At 39.0% G+C, this 22,227-nt stretch overlaps 1 protein-coding gene across 2 annotated transcripts in view; it reads left to right on the plus strand.

Moving 5' to 3' along the window:
• Positions 1-20,323: 20,323 nt before the first annotated feature.
• The window catches only part of ITGA4 (integrin subunit alpha 4), a 39,156-nt gene continuing 37,252 nt past the window's right edge, over positions 20,324-22,227 (plus strand). The window contains exons 1-2 of one of the 2 annotated variants that reach the window (XM_054069397.1): positions 20,324-20,622; positions 20,701-20,822. In XM_054069397.1, the coding sequence (XP_053925372.1) occupies positions 20,450-20,622; positions 20,701-20,822 (295 nt within the window). In that variant the 5' untranslated portion in view covers positions 20,324-20,449. The remainder of the gene's footprint in view (positions 20,623-20,700; positions 20,823-22,227) is intronic. The other variant, XM_054069396.1, reaches the window with a different exon arrangement.

Here is a 22,227-nt window from a genome sequence, read left to right on the forward strand (position 1 = left end):
GTCTGTCACGACCCTGAGGCAGATTTACACAGGCTCTGTCTATGCCATAATTTATTGTAGCTTGATGGCCAAGATCAGCACTAAGACAGCAATAACATAGCTATCATTGCTAAATGCCATTTTTCCTTGGGCATTACAGCCTGGGTGGCTGAGAAAACTTGAAGAGAAATGCTGACTTCTCGACTTTCCAGTTTCTTGGGTCCAGGTCAAAAAAGGAAACACAGTAGGAACAACAAAAAGTATATCAGACAGTGAACTTCTAAAGCAGAAGCAGCCATCCAAGCCCACCATGGGACTGGCCTGCAGAACTAAATGAATCCGAATGTACTGGAATATTTAAGAAAAGGATTCAAGATTATCTGTAAAATATATGATTGATATCTGAAATTGCTGTTGAATCATGCAAACCAAAACTATTCCATGGCTCTAACAAACACTGCTGGAAACTAAACCTTCCCCCTGATTGGAATTATTTAAATTAATCAAGTTGTTTCTTTAAATAGATATATATCACTTATAGAGACTTGACTCTCATATCAGGTTACTGTAATGTTTGAGGACAATATGCAGATGCTTACCACTGTAATTCTGTCTGGGGTTAACAGGGCTCTGCATGGTTAAATATCAGTCATTGCTTTGACGGTATATGATGCCCTTAATTCTTCACACACAAATCAGATGTTGGTAGTGGAAAACATCTGTTTCTGCTCGTATATTACAGAAAAAAACACCAAAGATTAGAAATTGGTAGCAGAGTTGCAAAATTCAGTCTCCAGACTTAAGCAATCACAATGTTATGAGTCCTTTCTTTCCTGAGTTGCCTAGGCTTTATATACTTTTTAAATATTTTAATACTGATCCATTATTTAATTTTCTTTTTAAATTAAGCACCCACAGATATTCTTGGTAATACTGAATGAATATATTCTAGTTGATTTGATTGAAAGTTTAAACAGGAAAATAAGATATTTTAAGGTCCATTCAGTACAATTTAGGAGTATCCGTTTATTTCAGTCATGGGGCATTAAGCGAGCAGCAGCAGCAGGAAATGAACCGCATCACTCGGTGGCACAAAATCTCCAATTTGTCTGCAAACCAGAATGAGAATCCCTGGTGAACTAGTTTTCCGTGATTTATTGACTTCTACATTGGATGGTCAGGAACAACCACCAATGGCTTTATTAAACCATTTGACCTTGGCATGGTCATTAAAGGGTACAGGCAGGAATCCATGGATTAAGGGCCAAAGGACGAGATGGTCCCATCGAGTGAGCCATTGGCTGTCTCAACAGGCCACTCCACTCTGAAGGGCTCCAGCCCTCCCACTCGGAGAGGCAGCAGCTCTGCCATGACCAAAGTCCTTAGGACACAAGGGGAGAAGCCTCCTTCGCAGTGGAGATCCCTATCTTTGAGACAACCCTGGCTTTACAGTGGTAAAGCTTTACAGCTCAGTGACCAGGCAAAGATTCACAAATCCAGGGAGTTCTGTCTCTCTTTAATACTTCCCCAGTGAAAATAATCATGAACACTGAAAATTCCAGTCCGTGTGACTGAAATAAATCTTCACTTCCCAGGAGAAAGGGATTCGGACAGAAAGTTTTTGTCCAGATCCAGTAAATGATCCTTGTGACTGAGACAGTATTTCTTACTAGCTTTTCTGTGAGACTTCTGAATTCCATTTTTATTAAGTTTTCCCTTTTATCGCAGCAAAATTGTTCTCATAACAGTAGTAGTTTCATATTACATTCTTTTACATATGTATGTCATAGATACCGACTTAATAAACTAAAGTTTTTCAGCAGTAGCCCACTCTCTTTTTAATTCAATGGGAAAACTCCAGGGTCTTGCCTCCACCATTTATCTGGATTTTGTAAACTATTTAAAATCATATTAATACATAGTATTTGTTCTACTTATCACAAATTGTCATCATTTAAATATAGTAGCTATCTAATTTGTATAGTTTTATATTTAACTAACTTCACAAAAATGTTATTGCTGTTTGTTGCCATTAATGTTCCATTGTTACAAAACCATTAATTAACGTAATAAAGTAATTGTTATAGCAAACAAGATATTAAACATTTTGTTAGAGGCATCTTCTGTGACTAAGCCAGGTATTACCTCCTAGATAATAATTTATTTGCAGATGAAATACCTTCCTGTGTGTCCTTCCTTTTTTCACCTAACGCTACTGTATTGTTTTTACAGAAGAAAAAAATGCTACAGATAACTGAAGAAATACTGGGCTTAACATTTTCTGCCCTTTTTTCCCTGTATGTGATTCCTATGAGGTACTAGATCCGTATTTACAGGAGACATCATCAAGACATTTTTTACGCAAGGTAAAATGTTATCGTGTAGATAACCCAAATTAGATGTAATAATGAACATACCTCAAATTATTGCTCATATAATGCCTTGTTTTCAGAGAGGAAATGGGCCAATGTAAGTAACTGAGAATATCGCTTGTTCAAAACCAAAACGGTTTGCATAGTTTCAGACTTATTCTATGTACTCATGCAAGCCGGTATGTCCATGCATTTTAGGGGGCTTCTGGGTACTGAATCCTTTGCTTTGGACTACTTCCATGTAGTTTAATTTCTAACTTGGGTGTTTGTGACATGCCCAGATCTTTGGGTTAGAAAATTGTTCCTTTTTTTTCAGTGCATGTAACTTCATCCTAATTTCTGTTGATAGCAACCATAATCGTATCTAACAACACTGACACAATCTCTGAACACACCAGAAATTATTTACCAGAGATCCTGAACTTCTTCCTCAAGCCCATTCTCCCCCTCATTTTTTATTGTCTTTCAGAAAGGAGCCCACTTTACCACTTACATACAGTAGTCTCTTTGTTCTTCACTGACTTCATATACAACTTCCATTTATAAGCACTTTCTCTGCTCAGTGCTGTCTGTCTGAAGGATTTAAAGTCTTCTTTCCTCCATAGTCAGTAGGAAACAAATTTGGTACTGATTAAGAAATATTCTCAAACCAGTAAATAGAGTATTGGTTATATTTTCTTTTCTTTCTCTGTGATAACAGAATAATCCTTCAGATATTAAAAATTGTAATGTGCATGCAATAAAAAAGTTTTGCTAGCAGCTAAATTACACTAGAGACATAGAAAAGAGTACATTAAATTAACCACAAGATTTTCAAAAATAGTACGGCCTATTATCCCTTTCAAACTCAAGGGATAATAGGCCGTACCTCTGAAAAGCTCACAAGAGTTAAAGATATGGTCTTCTCACTTTAAATATTTAACTACAAAGTAATTGATCTTATGGGTTGGAATATAACACAGCAGAGTTTTTCCAGTCATACACAATAGAATAGATATTAATAATAAACCATAACTATTTTTCTGAAATGCCCTAGCCCCTTCCAAAAGCCTTCTTTTGTCTGCCAGGATCCAACCATGCATGCACATGGACCCTCTCACAAAGTTCTTTCCTGTTTGGGCTTTGTTTACTTTGAGCTTCCTGTTACCAGAAACTCTACAGAAAGGTCTTGTGCAAAGCATTGCTGTTGGGTTGTGAAAGAGCGCTCTGCAACTTTTTAAACTGATACTGAAAAAAAAAAAGGGGAAACAACAAAAGAGGAAAGAAGTATATCTTGAATTTATCTACATGTATGAACTAGATTTTATGATGATAATATTCTCGTAATTTCAATTTAAAAAGTCAACTAAAATAGTTTGTGCAACTAGATTTCATACATTTTTCAGTTCCTAGGCTCATTTTAATTTATGTTCCTGAGGGTATCAAATTACAAATAAAATCCAGTGAAACTATTTATTCCCTAAGAAACCATTCAGAATTACTGTTGTTTCATGGAACAGTTACATGTCTCTCAGTTACATCCAGACTACTTCAGGAAATTTAATCCCACTCCCAAGGCGTATAGGAATGAAAATGCTAACAACCCCAGTCCTCCAATTCTTCCAGGCCTTGTGGAAAAGTGAAATGGTATCTTCTCCCTGAACCTTTTCAAGAAGTACTTGGCTGTGTACACTATAGGGTGGCACAGTTTAGATTCTTTCAGGGCATAGCTTAAGGTAAGTCAGAAGACAATAGAAACAAAGAATTGCTAATAAGAAAGGAGCAGCACTGGTAAAACTATTCTAGAAAAGCGGACATTCCATTAATTCTATTTCTTTCCCTTAGAAAATGTCATCAAAACTAGAAATAGAATGTTCTTAAATTTCCTTTTTTAAATAAAACATTCTGAAGATGATGGACAATTATGTTGTATTGTATGAAAATAACAATTCCTGTTGCATAAATACTGCTATATTCAAATGGGAGTTTCAAGTTCGAGCGCTTCACGATTTCCTCTGTTCTGTACAGGCTGAACTGTTGATTTGCCTGCATCTTCATTAGTGGTTTTTATATAGTTTAGTGTCCTCTTACCTTGAAAGAAGGTGTTTGCAAGACAGGAACCTTTGTTCTAGCACATCACTGAAACATAAACTAGTTAGTATCGATGCTTACTTGAGCATGAAGAGCTTGAGGAAGTCAACTCACAGCTTTTGAGGAGGCCAGAAAGATCTATCCAAACAAAAATATTTCATTTCAGCGGCTGAGCATGTATTTTTCCTCGTTACCCTCTAAGATGGTTTAAGTAGTGGCAAATTCATTTTACAAAAAGTCTAGCTGAGAATAAATTAGCTCTGGATTCTGAAATCCTAACAGTGACTAAACAGTTTTTCCACAAAACCCACAAAAAAAATCACTCATTTTCAGGAAGACCAAAAGAAGCGTGAATATTTGGGCATTATATCCCCCAGATGGATCTGGTTTTGCTGAAGTTAACAAATAAAAGCTAATTCAGTGAGTGCCTAGCTTTGGTTCCTTGGCTTTAAGTATACTCTACATAACAATAGATGAGAAATGTACCGTAACGTACAGAACAGAAGATACAAGGTCATCTTCCTTTCTTCTGAGCCATCAGACTGCTTTTGCAGAATAGATACTAAGCTTAGACACAGAGTTAAGATACTAAGTCCTTTCATATTTCCTGTATGTATGACTTATTCATTGTTGAAGTTGATAAAAAAATCCAAAATTCCTTACCTTCCTGGTGCTGCTGTCTTACGCTATATAGAATGAGCATGAGTGTAATTACTGTATACCTCATTTAGTAGGGAAAAAACATATTTACAGTGAAGTGAAGTGAAGTGAAGTGAAGAAGTGAAAAATATGCATCATAGAATACAATAAAGAGGAAACACGCTTTGTTTTCTATTTTATGCTGCACCTTCAGGCTGATAATTTCCTAGTCTGCACTGAAAGATCACAAAACTGAGGACTATTTCAGTGTAGATGAATGACTTGACAAAAGACACTTACTAGCGGAACTGCTGCTTTTTCTTTCAAAGGAGTTTTTCCAAATTTGTTTGGCTTAAAATTTGTATCTGGGTAAAATTTGCACTACAGTATAAAAATCAGCAAAAAAAATCCACCATATTATGTCCTGATAACTGAGATAAAACAGTGCATAGTACCCCTCCTTTATTGGAGGAGAGGAGAAGCCCTATTTCTTTGAGGTTGCTGTTCATAATCCTAGAGATGAAAGCTGTGTCTACGTGAAGAAAAGATGATTCTGCATGGATATCAGAGTACACTTAAGGCTGGCACGTCATCCAGGAACAGGGTCCACAAAAGGAGCAGACAAATATCCCTACTGTCTGCTATTTCTCTAATGCAAGATGATGAAAAGGATTAAGCAAAGGTTTGTCATGCAACTAAACTTCAGGTCAAGGATGGCTGCAGAAGAGCTGTTCACAAGATGAAAGGGCAGACTTCTGTAGTGTGGAACAAAAGACAAACAACGTCATTAGTTGTTGAACATTGTATTCAGTACCCATAATAATTAACCACATTAACAAATACGTTATGCTAACATACCCCTCACAGATTCTAGGACTTCCATTCTAAATTTCTGAAATCTCAGACAGTCACTAATTCACGGACGTCAGACAATTGGAAGTGCTCTCTGGTGTACCTTGCTTGTGGAAACAAAAACTCACTCTAGGAGATGAAAACTGGAACCACATCAAACTGACAAGAAAAGAAACATGAAAATATTATATATGGCTTTTTTGGATTAATGCTGTAGCCAAGAATGCTTTATTGTACACACAGCTGGAGTTGCTCATGTGGTAAGGGAGAACACTCCTGACTTGCTATCTATGAGTTATTTGGAATATATAGATTAATTGCTGATTATGAGAATAGAAACCTTTTCCTAAAGAAGCCTTTTAGTAGAATTGGATGAACTATTCAAAATTAATACTCTATTTACTACATGTTCTTTTACCTGTTAGAACTGAACCACAAACCAATAATGATCTTGCAGAATTTGCTTGTTATTCATCACTGTTCACTGACATTTGTCCAAACAAATTACTGCCTATGGATGATCTGAAATGTAAGGCTGTTATTTGCACATAATTATATGTGATAGATCACCCAAGTCACATGTTATTTAGATGTTAATTAGATTATATCTGTTTCATAAAACTGGGTATACCTGAAAACCATTTACCTTTAGAATTTCTAAGTGATTAGACAGAGATCTAATTCCAGGATTTTTTTTCTGTTGCAGGAGAAATCTGACAAACTAGAGACATCTTTGCTGGTAATATACGGAGATCTCAGAGTTCAAAGCTTGCTCTGGTTTGAGTGAGAGGCCTAACAAAAATTCTCATTTCCTTTTTCCTTGACATTCAAGTCTCAAGTAATCGGGAAGACGTGTTTGATGCTGTTCATATAGACTGTCCACAGAGCCTGGTCTCACTTTGGTTGATTATATATTTATGCAGGAATCACAAAATCCTTCCTCAGTAGCACACTACGTTAGATACCTGTTTCATGCTTGGCCTGAAATCACTGGTCTTCATACTAACTTGAAGAGTCAAAGAGTCATACCTAATGCTGTTCTTAATTTTGCTTCTTTTCCATCTCACTACACACGCCCTGTATTAAAACAAAAAACAAACAACCAAACAACTATACATCACAGTTACTAGTCCAACGAGTCCTGCTGGAGCCCTGGGAATCCCAGACAACAGCCATACTCCTCTCTTCCTGCCAGTCAAAACTTCAGGAAAGGGAAAAACTAGATAAACGTTAGCTTTCATAGTCTTTTTACATCAAAATAATACCCCAAAAGATGTTTTTACTGATGAATGGTTGGAGTTTTTTCAGTGTCTGTTTATTTCTTCTTTTCAGCACCTAATTGTATCTTCTTTTCAGCGATCACCTTGAGGATGGGATTTAACTTTGGATCTGCTGCATGGATCTGAAAGGGTTACACGTGATTTGTACTTGGAGTTCCTTACAGTTATGGAAGTCATATTTATTTTAAAGTTACTGTAAGCACTCTGCTTCTTCAGGCATTCCATCCTGCTCTGTCTGTCTTTCCTCCATTCAGGCAAAACATTTACTTCAGTCAATGATACTTTTGTGGAAGAACCAGAAGTATGAGCCCAACACGTGGCTTAATGAAGTTAGACTTCCTTCCAGCATGTTACAATGGTGTGTCTATACTGCAGATGTAAAAGAAACAGTTTTCTTTCTTCTTCATATGAAGAAAACAGAGACATTTTAGTAAGCTCCTTAACGTAAAATAATGCAGACCAAATCCTACTACTTACCTAAGTGAATGTCTTTAAAATCTTTTATGTAGAGGGTTGATTTAATATTCAAAATCTTTCCAACATCATGCAATTTAGAACTATCATGACACAAAGATTTCAAAATATTTCTTCAAGTATTCTCTAACATTTAATTTTTGTTAAATAAAAGATTCAGTGGCTACATGCTGTGGGCATTTCCTCTGATATTTCAGAGTAATTTCCAATGCTATATGATTATTATATTTTTATGGGATAGTGATTGCAGCATAAGAGATTACTGAAATACAATTATTTTTAGACTTCAGAGAGTTGTGCATTGTTCCTTACTGCATCTGTTAAAATCCCGTAAAAACTGAGCCAGATGCTGCGTGGTATGCAAACACTCTGAGTTGCAGAGATCATATGTGCGAAGACTACAAAAATAGTCTCAAAAAAGTAACTATGATCATGATCAACATGACAGGCAGCTAAGATTGAATTCTGTCCATTTAAATTGCGTAATCCATGCAAGTTGGTAGGAAAATTTCAGCTGTCACTGAAACTGTCCCAGCTTGTGGCTAAATTGCTCTCAAATGTTTAATGTCAGCAACCACTGCTGAACAGAGGCAAGCAGAGAGGAAAATGTTTTTGAAACATAAAAATATATATCTCCTGCTCAACAAATGATTGGATGTAATTCACCATAGCAAATTATCAGCTAATGTAAATTAGTCTAACTCCACTGACCTCTCATCTCCAACCATCCCTCAGGCACATACTATTTAGCTTTCAGACATGGAATAAAAATCCGCAGTCTGCTTAATAAACATTACTGCTGCATCTTAAAGGTTTTAATATATGATCTGCGTGATTTAATACGGTATATTTCTCTACAAATCGCAGCTCATTGTAGCTCTGATGGCTACTACAGCCTAAAATGGCAAATGCTAACTTACTCCTACACATGCCTCTATTGAAGTCAAACCCTAAGCTCAACTGATTAGATCCAGAGCTGCAATTTTGATCCAAATGCCCAAACTATGCATGACACTTCCTTTGTGCTTATGAATCTGTCCTTCAGATATCACCCCAAACTTAAACAGGCTTTTCCCCACTTGTATATAGCACAGTGCTTGCTGCATTCTCTCTTTTCAGTGACTATAGCTCTTGTTTAAATACAGTTTGCCATGTTGTGGATTTTAAAAAGATGAATAGGCATAAGTTTAAACCTTTTGAAGGAGATTATTTTCACTTTCATGACTGTAGGAATAGAGGTGTACACATCCATATGTACAGTTACATTTGTATTTACATCTACACGTAACTTCCTGTATTTAAAGAACTTACTACAGTAACAGATCCCAAACAATTAATGAACGTAAGTAAAATGTTTCTGTTTCCTGTGACATTATTATTTTTGCTCTGAAATTCTAACACAAATACTTTGTTTTGCTTTCTCTTCTGTACAAATTAATATGAAAATTAAGGAAAGGCAACATCTCTGCGAATAATTACCTACTGCTTATTCCTAACAGGAGGCATAAACAATGATTAAGAGAAAAAAAAGAAAAGCTCATTTCAGAAAGCAGTTTCTAGAAGAGCAAACCAATGAAAAAAGCTTTGGGGAATACTAACATTTACACTGAGGCTTCTGCTAGTCAGCTTGCTCCTTTAAACACGGAGACAACTGATAAGCTATAATTCTTTTCCTTTGTGGAAAGCAGTCCTCTACCACTCTTGACTTTAGAGATTTTTGTCTTCTTCTCTATTCACCCATCAAAAACCTGAAGCCCAACAGTTAGTGCAGTCTCTCAGTGATCTCTATGGAAAAGTCTCATGGAAATTTCCTTAAAAATATTTAGCATTTCATGGGTACATCAAACAGAGTGACCATGAAGAATAGTACTGCTGGACTGACACTTGTGGCTGCTTTAATTTCAGAACACCGGGCCCTGTGGAAAGAGATGAAAATAGAGAGGTATTTGATTTCCCAGTGTTCATAAACTGCCTCTTATGACATTTTTGAGATCTAAACAAGGAAAGATAAACAAGCAGGCAACACACAATATTAAAAAAGCTTCTGAAAGATGACATGGCATATACCTAAGTTTTGGATATTTTATTTCAAAAAAGTAGATGTTACAGTCTTGAAAACTAGAAGTAAATAAAAGACTGGACCTAGACAAGAAGAAAGATGGAAAAGCAATGCAGACATCTCTGCACACGATCCAGTCAGGTTCAGAAGGCTGTAACTGTACTCATGCAGAGAAATACTCAACTCATAAGCATTCCAATAGATAAAAAAACAGTCAATTGTCAGATTTGCTTATGTAAGCCTTATTTACTAGTTCAGATAAGATAAAACATTGAAAATGACTAAGTGATAAAATGGTCAAAATTATCTGGAGCATAAAACTACCGCAAGGAAATTCATCCTTTAACTTATTTTTTTTAAAACTGATGACTGCCTTTTTAACTCTATATTTTCAGATAGTCATGTTTATGAAGACCTTTACTTTGAGTTTGAAAGTTTTGCAGTCAACACATTAATCACTGGAATATGAGGGGGGATGGATAGTGACTTGTTCCTCGTAATAACTGCTACACATTTACATTAAAAACAAAGATTGTTCAGAAAGCAATGTACAATATTATGCTTCATTCTACTTAACAAGAAGAAAAATGTGACTTCTTTTTTAAAAAACAAGGATTGATGATACTGATACCACATAGGAAAGACATTAAAACATTTATCATTTCAAAACAGAAAGATCTTGGGGAAACTCATCGAACTAGATAATCTATATTTGATACAGTGTGCCAAGTTTTTTATATAATCATTTTTAAAGTACACACACCAGACCGGAGTGGGGAGGGGGTAATTAGAAGATCAATTTTCATTCAACAGAAAACCTGAAAAGTAATTCACAATGCTAAGCACATGAATCTGATTCTATCTAATGATTATGCCTCAGTCTTCACATAGTCCTAGATGAATACGCAGATGGGCAATATTGTTGAAAACAATGGAAAAATTCCATTGACTATTAAAAGAACTAGAATTGCAAACTGACTCTAACCTTAAATAGTTAATAGCATGGGCAACTCTCTCCGCTTTATTAAGTGAAATGCCAAACAGCTTTTATGACTAGCGAGAGTTACAGAGACATGGCCCATTGCTGAAGATGTTCAGTGTTCGTCAGCTCTAGATCTGACTTTTTTTTCTGAGAAATATACAATTTTGTCTTAGCCACACAAAATACATATTCAACATCTTATTTTTAACCATCTGTGGTGACACTTAAATTCTGTTTTACTTTTCTCTGAACTGCCTTCTGTGATTTCAGTAAGTAGAAAAATATTTTTTTAGATAAGCAACACTCATTTCTCAAAATAGATATTATGCCTATTATCCCACAGGCATAATAGACATACGCATGCTCATTTATGGTCAGTCTGTGTAAATGAAATAATCTTGACTGTGAAAATAAAGAGCAAATTGTAGTTCAGATATGCCACAAGAAAGAAGATGGGTCAGTTATTTTAGTTCCCTTCTTATGTGGTAGTTTAATACCCATATCACTTTTTATATAACATTTTAAGTATTATCACATATGGCTCATAATGATGCTTAAACATAGGTGTGGGGTTTTTTATTAGTACATCTTTTTCACTGGCTCTAAAATTATGACACACCATAAAAAGATAACTGCACTCTGCCTAAAATAAGAAAATCCTTTGTTCTTAAAACTATGATGCATTTTCATATCTCTAATCATTGTGTAATAAACACAATGCTGTAAATTCTTCGCTCACCTTATCTAAATTCACATGTTTAGAACAAGATCCTCAGATCTTTTATAACTCTTCAACCCTTTGTACGGCCCAAGGAGTATTCTCATGGGGAAGACACGATAGGGAAGGGTTATCAGAGGCAAGATTACAAGGTATAATACAGAATCTATAATAGCTGTAAACCCCAGGGAGATATTTGTGCAACCAAGAAGTGGATCCTTGGCTTATATATCTTATGAGAAATTCCACATCACTTTAAAATCTGGAAAAATAAAATAATATGTGGTTTCTCACCGCTCAGTTATGAAGAATTAGCTTTACTGTTCTCAAGGCACTAGATCTTGATTAAGCCATCTCTCAGCACAACTCTCATGGTAAGCTGCACAAAACAAAGCAAAAAAAAAAAAAAAAACCCAACAAAAACCCACCAAATCAAGTTCTAGGAAAGAAAGTTAGGTAAGGAACATTTTCATGGTATTATATAAATCCATTCACTGATACTTTGCATATTGCCCTAAATGCTGATAATATGTTGAATTTTATGACCCTTGCCCCTTTACACTGAGAGGCATACTGCGTCATTGGAAAAGGTCTAGAACTTTTTGGTGGGTTAACCTTTTCAGCCTAACAGACAGCCATCCAGCCACTCTCTTACTCCACCTCCTCAAACAGGACAAGGGGAAGAAGTATGAGGAAAATGTTTGTGGGAGATCACTTACAAGTTACTGTTGACAGGATAAGAATTGACTTGGGGAAAAAAAAATATTTCGTGCCAGTTAAAATAGATTTGGAGAATAAGAAACAAATATAAATTATGCCAAGCCTCTTTGGCCTGAGGAAGAGATAGGGAAGCAAATTATGGGGGACATATACTGGCCCTGCTCACCCCTTCTGGTACCAGAGCTGAGGGGGAACAAATGCAGCTGGGGGAACTCGCTTCAAAATGAATGTTAAGAGCTCCTTCTTCATGCATCATCACGAACACCCTAAGTGGAAAATTGTTTTGGGTACTGAGACCAGGAAAGTGTTCGCGGTGGGGTGTGTATCAAGTCAGGTTTTCCTGTCTTTGCCATGGTCTGCCCCGACAGCCCCTGCAGAAAGGAAGAACGCTGGCTTGGGCAGACCCTTGTTCTGAACCAGAACAACCACTCTTTAGCCCTTAAATGACTGGCACATTTCATCATCTATATAAAATATAAGGGTGCTCCAAACTGTACCAAAAGCCTGCGAAGCTTGTATTCTCCCAAAATTTGCACAACTCATTTCACATTAATCATTTATTAATCCAACTGATTTTCCTCATTTAATAGAAGGCAGGGAATCTGTAGAAACCTGTCTGTTTCCACGCATGCAAAGCTGGTTTGAAAAGCTTGAGAATACATTTCATTGCAACTCTCTAGAACACAAAAATCTCTGCAGGATTTTTTAGAAATTAAAAAGGAACATATTTCAGTTCATAAATTAGGCAATATTCTCAATATTTTCTGTGAAATTCTCTAAACTATACGAATTCAGTCAATGAGTACCTAATCAGGATATTCACATATGAACTGAACTTTAAGTTTGCTAAATTCAGGGCTACAGCTCAGCACACACATGCATCATCTTCCTGGACACGAGTGATTTTTCTGAGTCATTTGTGCTATTGGAGGTGCTATTGGAGTTATCAGATAATCAGTTTCACTGTTCATCCTGCTCCTATATAAATAATTATGCATTTGGCATAAAATAACTGATGCATAGAATCATAGAATCTTAGGCTGGTTTGGGTTGGAAGGGACCTTTGAAGGTCATCTAGTCCAAGGCCAACCCCTCTGCAGTGAGCAAGGACAACTTCAAGTCGATCAGGTGGTATTTTTCTTCCTCACAAAGAAAAAGATTATCATTCTTAGCTGGAGGCAAACCACAACTATGTGGAAGACAGACATATGGCCTTTCTTTGACATTTGGAAGTACTGTCTCAGTAAAAGGAAAAACATGGTAGATCCTACTCCTTCCTTAGGAAATCACTGATGCCTTAGAATTACAATTTAATATTCTTTATAAAAGAAGGCTATTTTGCCAAAACTTTTCTTTTTTAAAGCACCTTTCTTACTACATTGCTGTAACACACAACTGTTTTGGGAGTGATTTACTTTAGCAACACAGAGCTGAATATCAATATTTTTGGGGAACAGGAGCAGAAATGCAGTCGAAGTATTCTCTTCTCAGTACAGACTACACTGTATAGTGGGTCACATGCTCAGGTATGAGAAGCACTCACTGAAAAAGGAAAATAACTTTTTTCAGACCTGATCCCTATGTACATAGGGTATATAAGTTTTTAGAATAAGAAAATGAAAGAGTATAAGAGTATGCTATCAATGTTCCAAATCCATTTTACAAAAGACACTCCCATGGGAATATGAGAATAAGATACATACACACATAGGTCATACATATATATTGGATGTCAAGTGTGTAGAGTCTGCAAGGACACAATAGGCTACAACCGTTCAGAAAGAAACTGGGAAACGGGACATGTCAAAATCAAAGCCTAAGAAAATACATATTAAAGCTACTGCATGTGGTACTCTAAAACAGACCCAAAGCAACTCAGATAAACTTCTCTAAGTAGGACAGCGGTTCATTGTTTCATTTCATTACAAGTTTTATAGCAACAACCTGTAACTAATCGTTTATGATGCACATTAAGTAGATCACTATACAGAGAAAAAAATCCTGGTAAACAGACACCGCCTGCTTCAGCAAAGACCAGGAACCAGGACAACTATATTTACCTGTTAGTGGATAAACTCATAGTAGTATATTCTCTATATAATTTTTTTCCTCCATGGTCTCAACACTCCTACATTTTCCCTGCTTTTTAAAAAAAACACTTACAGACTACACAAAGATACCCAAATTGGTCTCGCTACTGCAAGCCAACAAAAATACTTTACTTTTAAAATGTGGGGGCTAAACTTTTATTGGCCCTGATTACTATGAAATCATAGATACGTAGCTGGATAATAGCTGCCCATGGGGGTTATGCCAGTACCAAGGGCATTTAAGTCAACATTTTAAAGCTTGCTAAAAAGTGGGGTCTTTTCCAAGTTTTTAAAGAGGTTGATAAATCAATGAAGAGGTGTTTTAAGGAATGGATGTTTTTCATACTAATAGCACCCATGGAGGGAGTACTAGAACAATATTGACAGGTACATAAAAAAATCTTTCTTTTCTCCTCTGAAAAATTTCAAAAGTCTCACATTGCATTTGACTATACAAAATCACTGAATTTTCACTGCCTTCTACCATAATTCCTACTTATCACAATTCTGTCCTGGATTAGGCTGCAGCTTGCCTTAGGCTTTTCTCTGCAACTCTGTTGATGTCTCAGCCCTGCCTTCTGGTTGGAGATGCCTGCTTTCACCCACACATAAGTTCAGAGTCTGTGAAGTAATAATTTTTGTGCATCTCTAGGATTCCATACTAGCATCAAAGAAATGACCAATGGATGAGAAATATTTCCAATGTACTCTCTCAGGAAGAAGAATAAGACATAATGATTACCATCCTTCATAAAGATGGTCTGGAGTCCATATTCAGAGGTATGATCTCATTGTGATGTTGTCTGATGAAGCACAGTATCACATCCTGGAAAATGTAAGTTATGGTATCCTGAAGACAAGATTGAAATTGGACTGGCATTTCCTCCAGATGTTTCTTTTCAACAGTTCTCTTCCAACAACTGTTTTGGTTTGGTTCTTTGTTTGTTTTTCAATAAATAAGGGCCTCTTATGCGCTTGTTTTCTATCTGAAATAAGGCTTTTGCCACTGCTGAAAGAACATGCTCCACACACAACGAAACCCTTTGTAATTGGAGGGCTGTTTTCATAGTGCTCACTTTTCCTGTGGAGCAAAAGGCTTTTGGCCTCAGCATCATTTGACCCACAGATTCTAAACTATTAATTGCCCGACTTTCACCAGTCACTTACCATGTTTATTTATTACAAATCGTTTTAAAAAAAGAAAAAGAAAGAAAAGAGAGAGAGAGAGACTGCAAAGAACAACCCCACTCCTCTCAAAATAGGCAGTCATTCAAGTATAATTGAACAGACACCTCTGGAAAATAACAACTGTTAAGGCAGTCCTCTTCAACATAATAGTCTCATTGTATTGGCATATACACATACTCTGGCAGAAATTGAAACTGCCATCATACGTCCCAGTGGTTTTGGTCTAGTGACACAAAGTGGTGTATAAATTCATACCTGAGTACAGAACCGACGCTTCTTGTCAACAAAACTAATATCTACTCTGGTGTTCTTTGGTTAAATAATCCAACTTTGTGCTTTTAGCTTGTCCTCTGGTTTATCTTGCCTAGCAGAAGCAACGGACCAAAAGTTATCTTAATGTTGCTTTGCAGCTAAGAAACAAATCCAGGCAAAGTCTTTATGGAATCGGTTCCATTCCGATTGCACCCAATCTCTTCAGCAGATGTGGAACCTATGGAAGAAAAGAAATATGAAAAAAATAGAAATCCACGTTATTGAGAGATGGTCAGGATTTTTTCTGTGGAGTGATTAATACCTTGAATTGGAAATTAACTGCAGCATAAGGTTGATTTAAAGAAATTATTAATTTTGAAAAAAACTAAAATAAACATTATTTTATGTTGAAATTCTCTGAGCATACATATTTGGTTTTCATGTCATAATAACTGTATCAAACCTACATTATTTGTTTTAAAAGGTGAAAATAATGAAAAATGCTACAACTGTGATGATACAGACTTCTGCAATGGAAGGCACAGAGGTGGCATATGAAAATACTCTTGGTTTCAATTTGAGATAGGAAAGTTTCAAAAGCTCAGGAATACCTTTGGGATGGGAAAAGGGGTCCAGCTCCACTCAAAACTAATTAGTTATGGTTGGAACTGATCTTACAACTCAAAAATTTTAAATAAAAAATTTTAGGAAGAGAAAGGATACGCAACGCATTTAACACATACACAGATAATGATTAATTTCCAATCTTGCCTATCTCTAAATCAGAATGCAGTCATGTTGTTAACTATAACGATCTATTGTTTGCTTCTCATAGTCAGGATACCATTGTCATCCTCTGTATGACATAGCTATAAGCTTGACTATTGAAAAGCTCTTTTGGAAAGTTTGTCTTTACTACACCAACACAAGTGCCCAAGGGAAGAAAAAACTTCTTTAAAGTATCTCCTAAAATGTCATTATGTGAGCTTTAAGATACTACTTGTCAATGAAATTAAAAGCTTCTTTCTCATTAACTGATTCTAAATGAAATTCAGATCTCTAAACAGAACATAAGCAAAACAATAAAAATTAAGACGCTTGTTAGTATTAGCTGGGTTTTGGTGCCTCAGACATCTGTGCTTAATTATACTTGTCAGTGGACAATACATCCTCTTTGTGTAAGCTTGCATGTATCTTAGAGTAGAGGGAAGATGAAGTTCCTTGAAGAGAATCTTAGGGGTAAATGTAACAGTATATTTGCCGCCTATAATTTCTCAGATGACAGCCTATGAATAAGAGACTATTTGGTCCACTGCCATTGTTGGGAGGGGAGGAAAAAAGACGCTTTTAGAAAACAAGACATAGTTCTGGTCTGATGAAGCCCCTAGATTTTCCATGTTGCAGTGAGCTACTCAAGTTTACAAAACTTGAACTTGAAATACCAATATTTAAGTATTTAGATAATTTCAAAATGAAACTCTCAACTCTTTCTAATTAGGAACAGGAAATCAACCACCTGCCATTTTTATTTCTACTTGACAATAGATCCTAAGCAGTGGAAGGCTTACACGTCACAAAGGAACACAAGGACAGACACAGCTGGAAGCAGGCACAGGCATGAAGATTTTTAGGAACCTGTGCTCTCCCTTGTATTTGCAACACAGTGAAAGCACTCATGTGGTCAGTTACCCACTATCAGCCCCAACACAGGACTTGATTTAATACAAATACCTTCCAGGTTAGGGAATTAAAAAGAGAACAGTATAGCTTACATAGAAGAAAGCTAATGCCAGACATTCAGAATGAATATGCTCTTCCTACAGTGGTTTTCTTACCTCGTAATTGCATTTGAAATATTAAATCTCAAAGGACCATACATGATCCCACATAGAACTGTATGGGCACCTTGTCCACATTATGTTGTATATTGACAATCCAATTTACTCTAACATAGCTCTTTTTAAGCCTCAGGACAGAGGCAGAAGACTATTTGGGCAAAGATCCCTGAACTCCAGCAGGAGATCAACACTAGGGAAATGGATTTCTGCCTTCACTTTAAGGTGAGTGTGTAGGCTTTAACCTTGCTGAGTCTTGCTACTTCTACTAGAAAGTTAAGGCTGTTGCCTGAGAAAGCTCCTAAAGTTGCAGTACTGGCTCAAACCACCCTACTAAAACAACAACCAATACAACTGGCCAGGCACATAGCATATGCACTGCAAATCTGATATAGGTTTGGGGGGTTTGCTGGGTTATTTTTAACCCAGATCGCTTCTCTGATCTGGTTCACTGCTCAGGCATGAACCGATGTAACAGAGGCAGCGGTATGATTCAAGAATGAGCAGCAAATGAGGACAGTCAGATGAAGTACATGCATCCGCTATAAAAAAAATGCTTGCCAAACTATGGACTAATGCACTTTCTCACTTAACAAACCATCCCAATAGCTTCGCTGAAATTGCCTTAGATGGTAAACCAATGTCAAGCAGAAGAGTAAGTCATTGTGATATATTTCTTCTAGTATTATTAACTCACAGAGGACTATGGGAGATGTGCTGTCCAGACTGCATTGTGGCAAGATTTTGGGAAGAATTTCTTTTTTATTATTATTTTAGGAGAACATTATATATATAAATATATTTTTTCTTTGTAAATAACAGGTACTTGGTTTTCAATGTTAGTTCCACTTCTTCTGCAAGCTCTCCTAATCCCTAATAAGACTCAAGTTCTCTATTACACCGTTTTGTCAGTTTCGCATTGATTTTGCTCTCTGCCTGGTTCTGCACCTGATCAATACTAACACTCTCAAATATCCCTCAAAATACAGATTTCTTACACTCCAGTAGATTTATGTCCTGCTGATTTCATTGATGTCTGGGGGATCATGATCCCACCTACTCTAGCACAGTCTAGGAGACGACAGGCATGTTTCCTTCTGACAGGTGATGTACAATAGAGTTCTCATCTGCATCATGTAAGCAGCTATTTATATGCCAATAGGTGAATCCCACAACTTTACCATTGACCTTCTCCTGTCAGCTAGGATCCCTTTGATCAACTCAAAGCCCTCTTTAGCAGTCCAGGGGGCCACTAGACTGGAAGTTCTACAAAGTTCCTATAACTTTCAGCTGTGTCTCTGTTTCTCAAAACTCTCCTAGCAATACTGATCTCAAGAGACTGTAATTTGTCCCCGAGTCCCATATGCAGATAGTACACAGCCCCTTCCCTATATGACACTCATTGATAAGCCAGGACGCCAAATGTGGGGAGTAAGTAGTCTAAGCAAGGGTTAGGGTGGAGTTCTCTCAAATGGTTAGAAATACAGTTGCAAAGAGACTGCTCAGACGCAGTCACGTGGTTTCTGCATCAGCTATTTGCAAAACGATAGGCTTACGATTGTTCTTGAGAGAGAGGAGATAGGACAGAGATGTTTAGGACATAAACTCGCAAGGTAAAAGGAGTCTGGGAAACAGTTACTTTCCCTGTTATTCAGGGGATAGAGCTCTTTGTCCATTTTTGTGAATAAGAAATTAACCCGGGAATCGTAATAATTTCTTGGAGAAAAGCCTGAAAGCCCTCCAAAACTGCCAAAGTGGCCAGGGCGGTGGTGAAACAATGTTATGATTTCCCACCAACTAAACCACAATTTAGCATTTCAGTTTTGAATCACGCTTGTTTTGCTGCTTTCACAATGACGGTGAAAACTTCTTAACTGGTAGAAATGCAGATTCACAGCTGCTGTTGATTGTTGTAACTCCTTTGATGTCAGTAGTTGGAAGGGAGATGAATAGCAGCTGAGGAGCTATTTAACTCCTTTACACAAAACAGCCATCCCTCCACATCAGTGAGATCCAGGGAAGACCTCTGATGGTTCTAGAGATGAGGACTTAAAAATAAGATAGACTGCTGACTGACAGACTCAGATTTTGCAATGTGCTGATCTCATCCCGGGAGCTTCGCATCTGTGTGTGCTGAGGATGACAGGATGTGTGACTCCCGCATGGCCTCAGTGTCCCGCTCTGGTAGTTGCTCAGCATTGGGCAGAACTTTCCACATTTCCTCCAACTGAATGGAAATGAAAACGAGGTTTGTTCCAAGAAGCTTAAAACGCTGTGTTCTGAATTTCCATTAGGGGATGGTACTATACCATCTCACAGCTATTTCTGATGTGTATAATACCGGATAGCTGAAATGGTACTGCATTTCCCTTTCAGGTACCGTATGTAAACTTTGTAAGTAAAGTTTTGATTTTTGAAGAGGTGCTTATGTTCTTGTTGTCGGGCTCAAAATCCCCTTAGACATCGCTTACCGGTCCACACGGAGAGCCCTGGCACTCGAGAGGGGGCTCGGGACTGTCCTCTGCGCTCGTTTCGGGACTCAAACACCACCCTCGCCCCGAGGGGTGGCGGGGAAGACCCCCTCGGCACAATGCCAAGCCTTCCAGCCCAGGGGTCCTTTCTAAATCTGGAAGGAAAACACAAGCTTCGTCGCGGTTTCCCTCCCAAGAGACGGGGGGGGGGGGGGGCGGGGGCGCCTGCACCCCGCGAACTGCTCGGGGAGCAGGAAACAGGACCCTGTGGGTGAGGATGGATTAGGAAAAGCCTCCGCCCCGCAGCTCTCCTCGGGGCAGGTGCGGTGCCCGCCCCGTTCGCAGCCCCCCGCGGCGGGGAGCGGCGCTGCCCCGGGCCCGGCTCCGTCCCGGGGCGGGGCAGGGCGGGGCGCCGCCGGCCTCTCGCCGAGCGGGGAGCGCAGCGAGGCGGGGAGCCGGGCCGGAGCCATGCGGAGCTGCGGGGCGGCCGCGGGGTGGGCAGCGCCCTGGCTGCTGCTGCTGTGCCTGCCGGCGGCGCGGCCCTACAACGTGGACACGCGGCACCCGCTGCTCTTCCGAGGGGGCAACGGGACCCTCTTCGGGTACTCGGTGCTGCTGCACGGCCACGGCGAGGAGCGATGGTGAGTGAGGGGCGACGGCGAGTGCCGCCCGCGGCGGCTGCCCGCGGCCCCGCTGACGCTGCCGTCTCTGCCCCGCAGGCTGGTGGCGGGCGCCCCGAGGGCCAGCTGGCCCGCCAACACCTCGGTGGACACTCCTGGGGCCATTTACCGGTGCCGGATCGGCAGGAACCCCCGCGGGCGGTGCGAGCAGCTCCAGCTGGGTGAGTCGGCGGCGGGACGGGACGCGCCCCCTGCGCCCACCTCCGGGGCAGCGGCTGCGGGCGCTTCTCCTCGGTCCTTTCCAAATTAAACTCGCCTTTGCGTCACGCTCAGGGGCGAGATCAGCGCTGTTGCCGAAGGGCAGCGACGGTGGCACCGTTTTCTTTTCCCGTAGAGGACAAGAAATGCACCGCGACTGGATTTGGAGGCGCCGCGGGTGGCGGCGCCCGTTCCCACCGCTTTTTTTTCGCACCTTTCAGCGCCGGGTTCGAAAGCCGCGGCGGCGCTCGGCGCTGCTGCTCGCGGTGCTCGGCGGGCGCTGCTGCAGCTCTCCGAGCGGAGGGCAAACTCGGTCAGCTCGGGGGTGGGGGTGGTACGCGCCCGAGTCGTCTCTTCTTCTGCAAAGCTTTCCCTTCCTCGGGGCCTCCCTGAAGGAACCCTGGACCACAGTCCTCTTGCAGATGGGTTCTTGGTGCTGGTTTTGACTGAAACAATTTTTCCAGCTCCTTCTGGAAACCTAAGTCCTCTCTTTTCTCCCAGTCCCCATATTTGGAAGATGTAACTGGATGCACTTTCCCAGCTTCCAGTTGTTTGAAGCTTGTTAAAACGAGGAACACGCTTTGCAGTGGGTTGACATGAATGCATATACATTGCTTTAAGGCCCTGTTCTTGAACATCCTGCATACAGTGCCATTCATTCTTTCCCTCTGCTATGCATAGAAAACTTCCTGAACTTTCTATCCTGCAGTGACCGAGACCGTAGGATCCGTTAAAACTATGAACTTGCCGCCCAGTATGGATAAGAAGGGCGGGAAAGAGTTTTGAAAGTATTTGAAACCAATGAAAGTGATAGTGCGCTATGAACTGATGGGCATTCAGGGCAGAAAGCAGCATTCAGTGAAAAAACAAAGATAAAACAATTATTTCTGTAGACATCAATGCATAACACTTAGAACTGATGGGTTCTATGCTTTTTTTTTTTTTTTTTTGTCTCTACAGATAGAAATAAGAGTTACATTTTGTAACTACGCTACAAAACTGTAAGATACTTCAGTGGTGCTTTACTTGTAGCCACATACGGAAAAGACAAGCAGTTGCTCATAGAAAAAAAAAAACAACAAAGTGCGGTTAATCTTTCTCCAGCCCAAGTAGTTCTTTTTTTTTTTAAATTTAATTCCAATATTAGATCTATTGAAAATTGCTTGTAAGAAGAGACTTTCAAAAGTCCAAGTAGTCAACTAAAGTGGTGAAATAGCATATGTTAAGAGGCAACTAACCCCTCCTTCTGGAATGGATGTAAAAATAGCCCTTCACTCTGTGGGGAAAGGAAAGGAGGAGAAGGGTAGAAAGTTTCAGATTCTTTGAGAACTGGATACAGCTGCGGTACTTCTCAACTTGTTCATGTAG

This window comes from Cuculus canorus, chromosome 6, assembly GCF_017976375.1.
Source record: "Cuculus canorus isolate bCucCan1 chromosome 6, bCucCan1.pri, whole genome shotgun sequence".
Classification (NCBI taxonomy): Eukaryota; Metazoa; Chordata; class Aves; order Cuculiformes; family Cuculidae; genus Cuculus; species Cuculus canorus.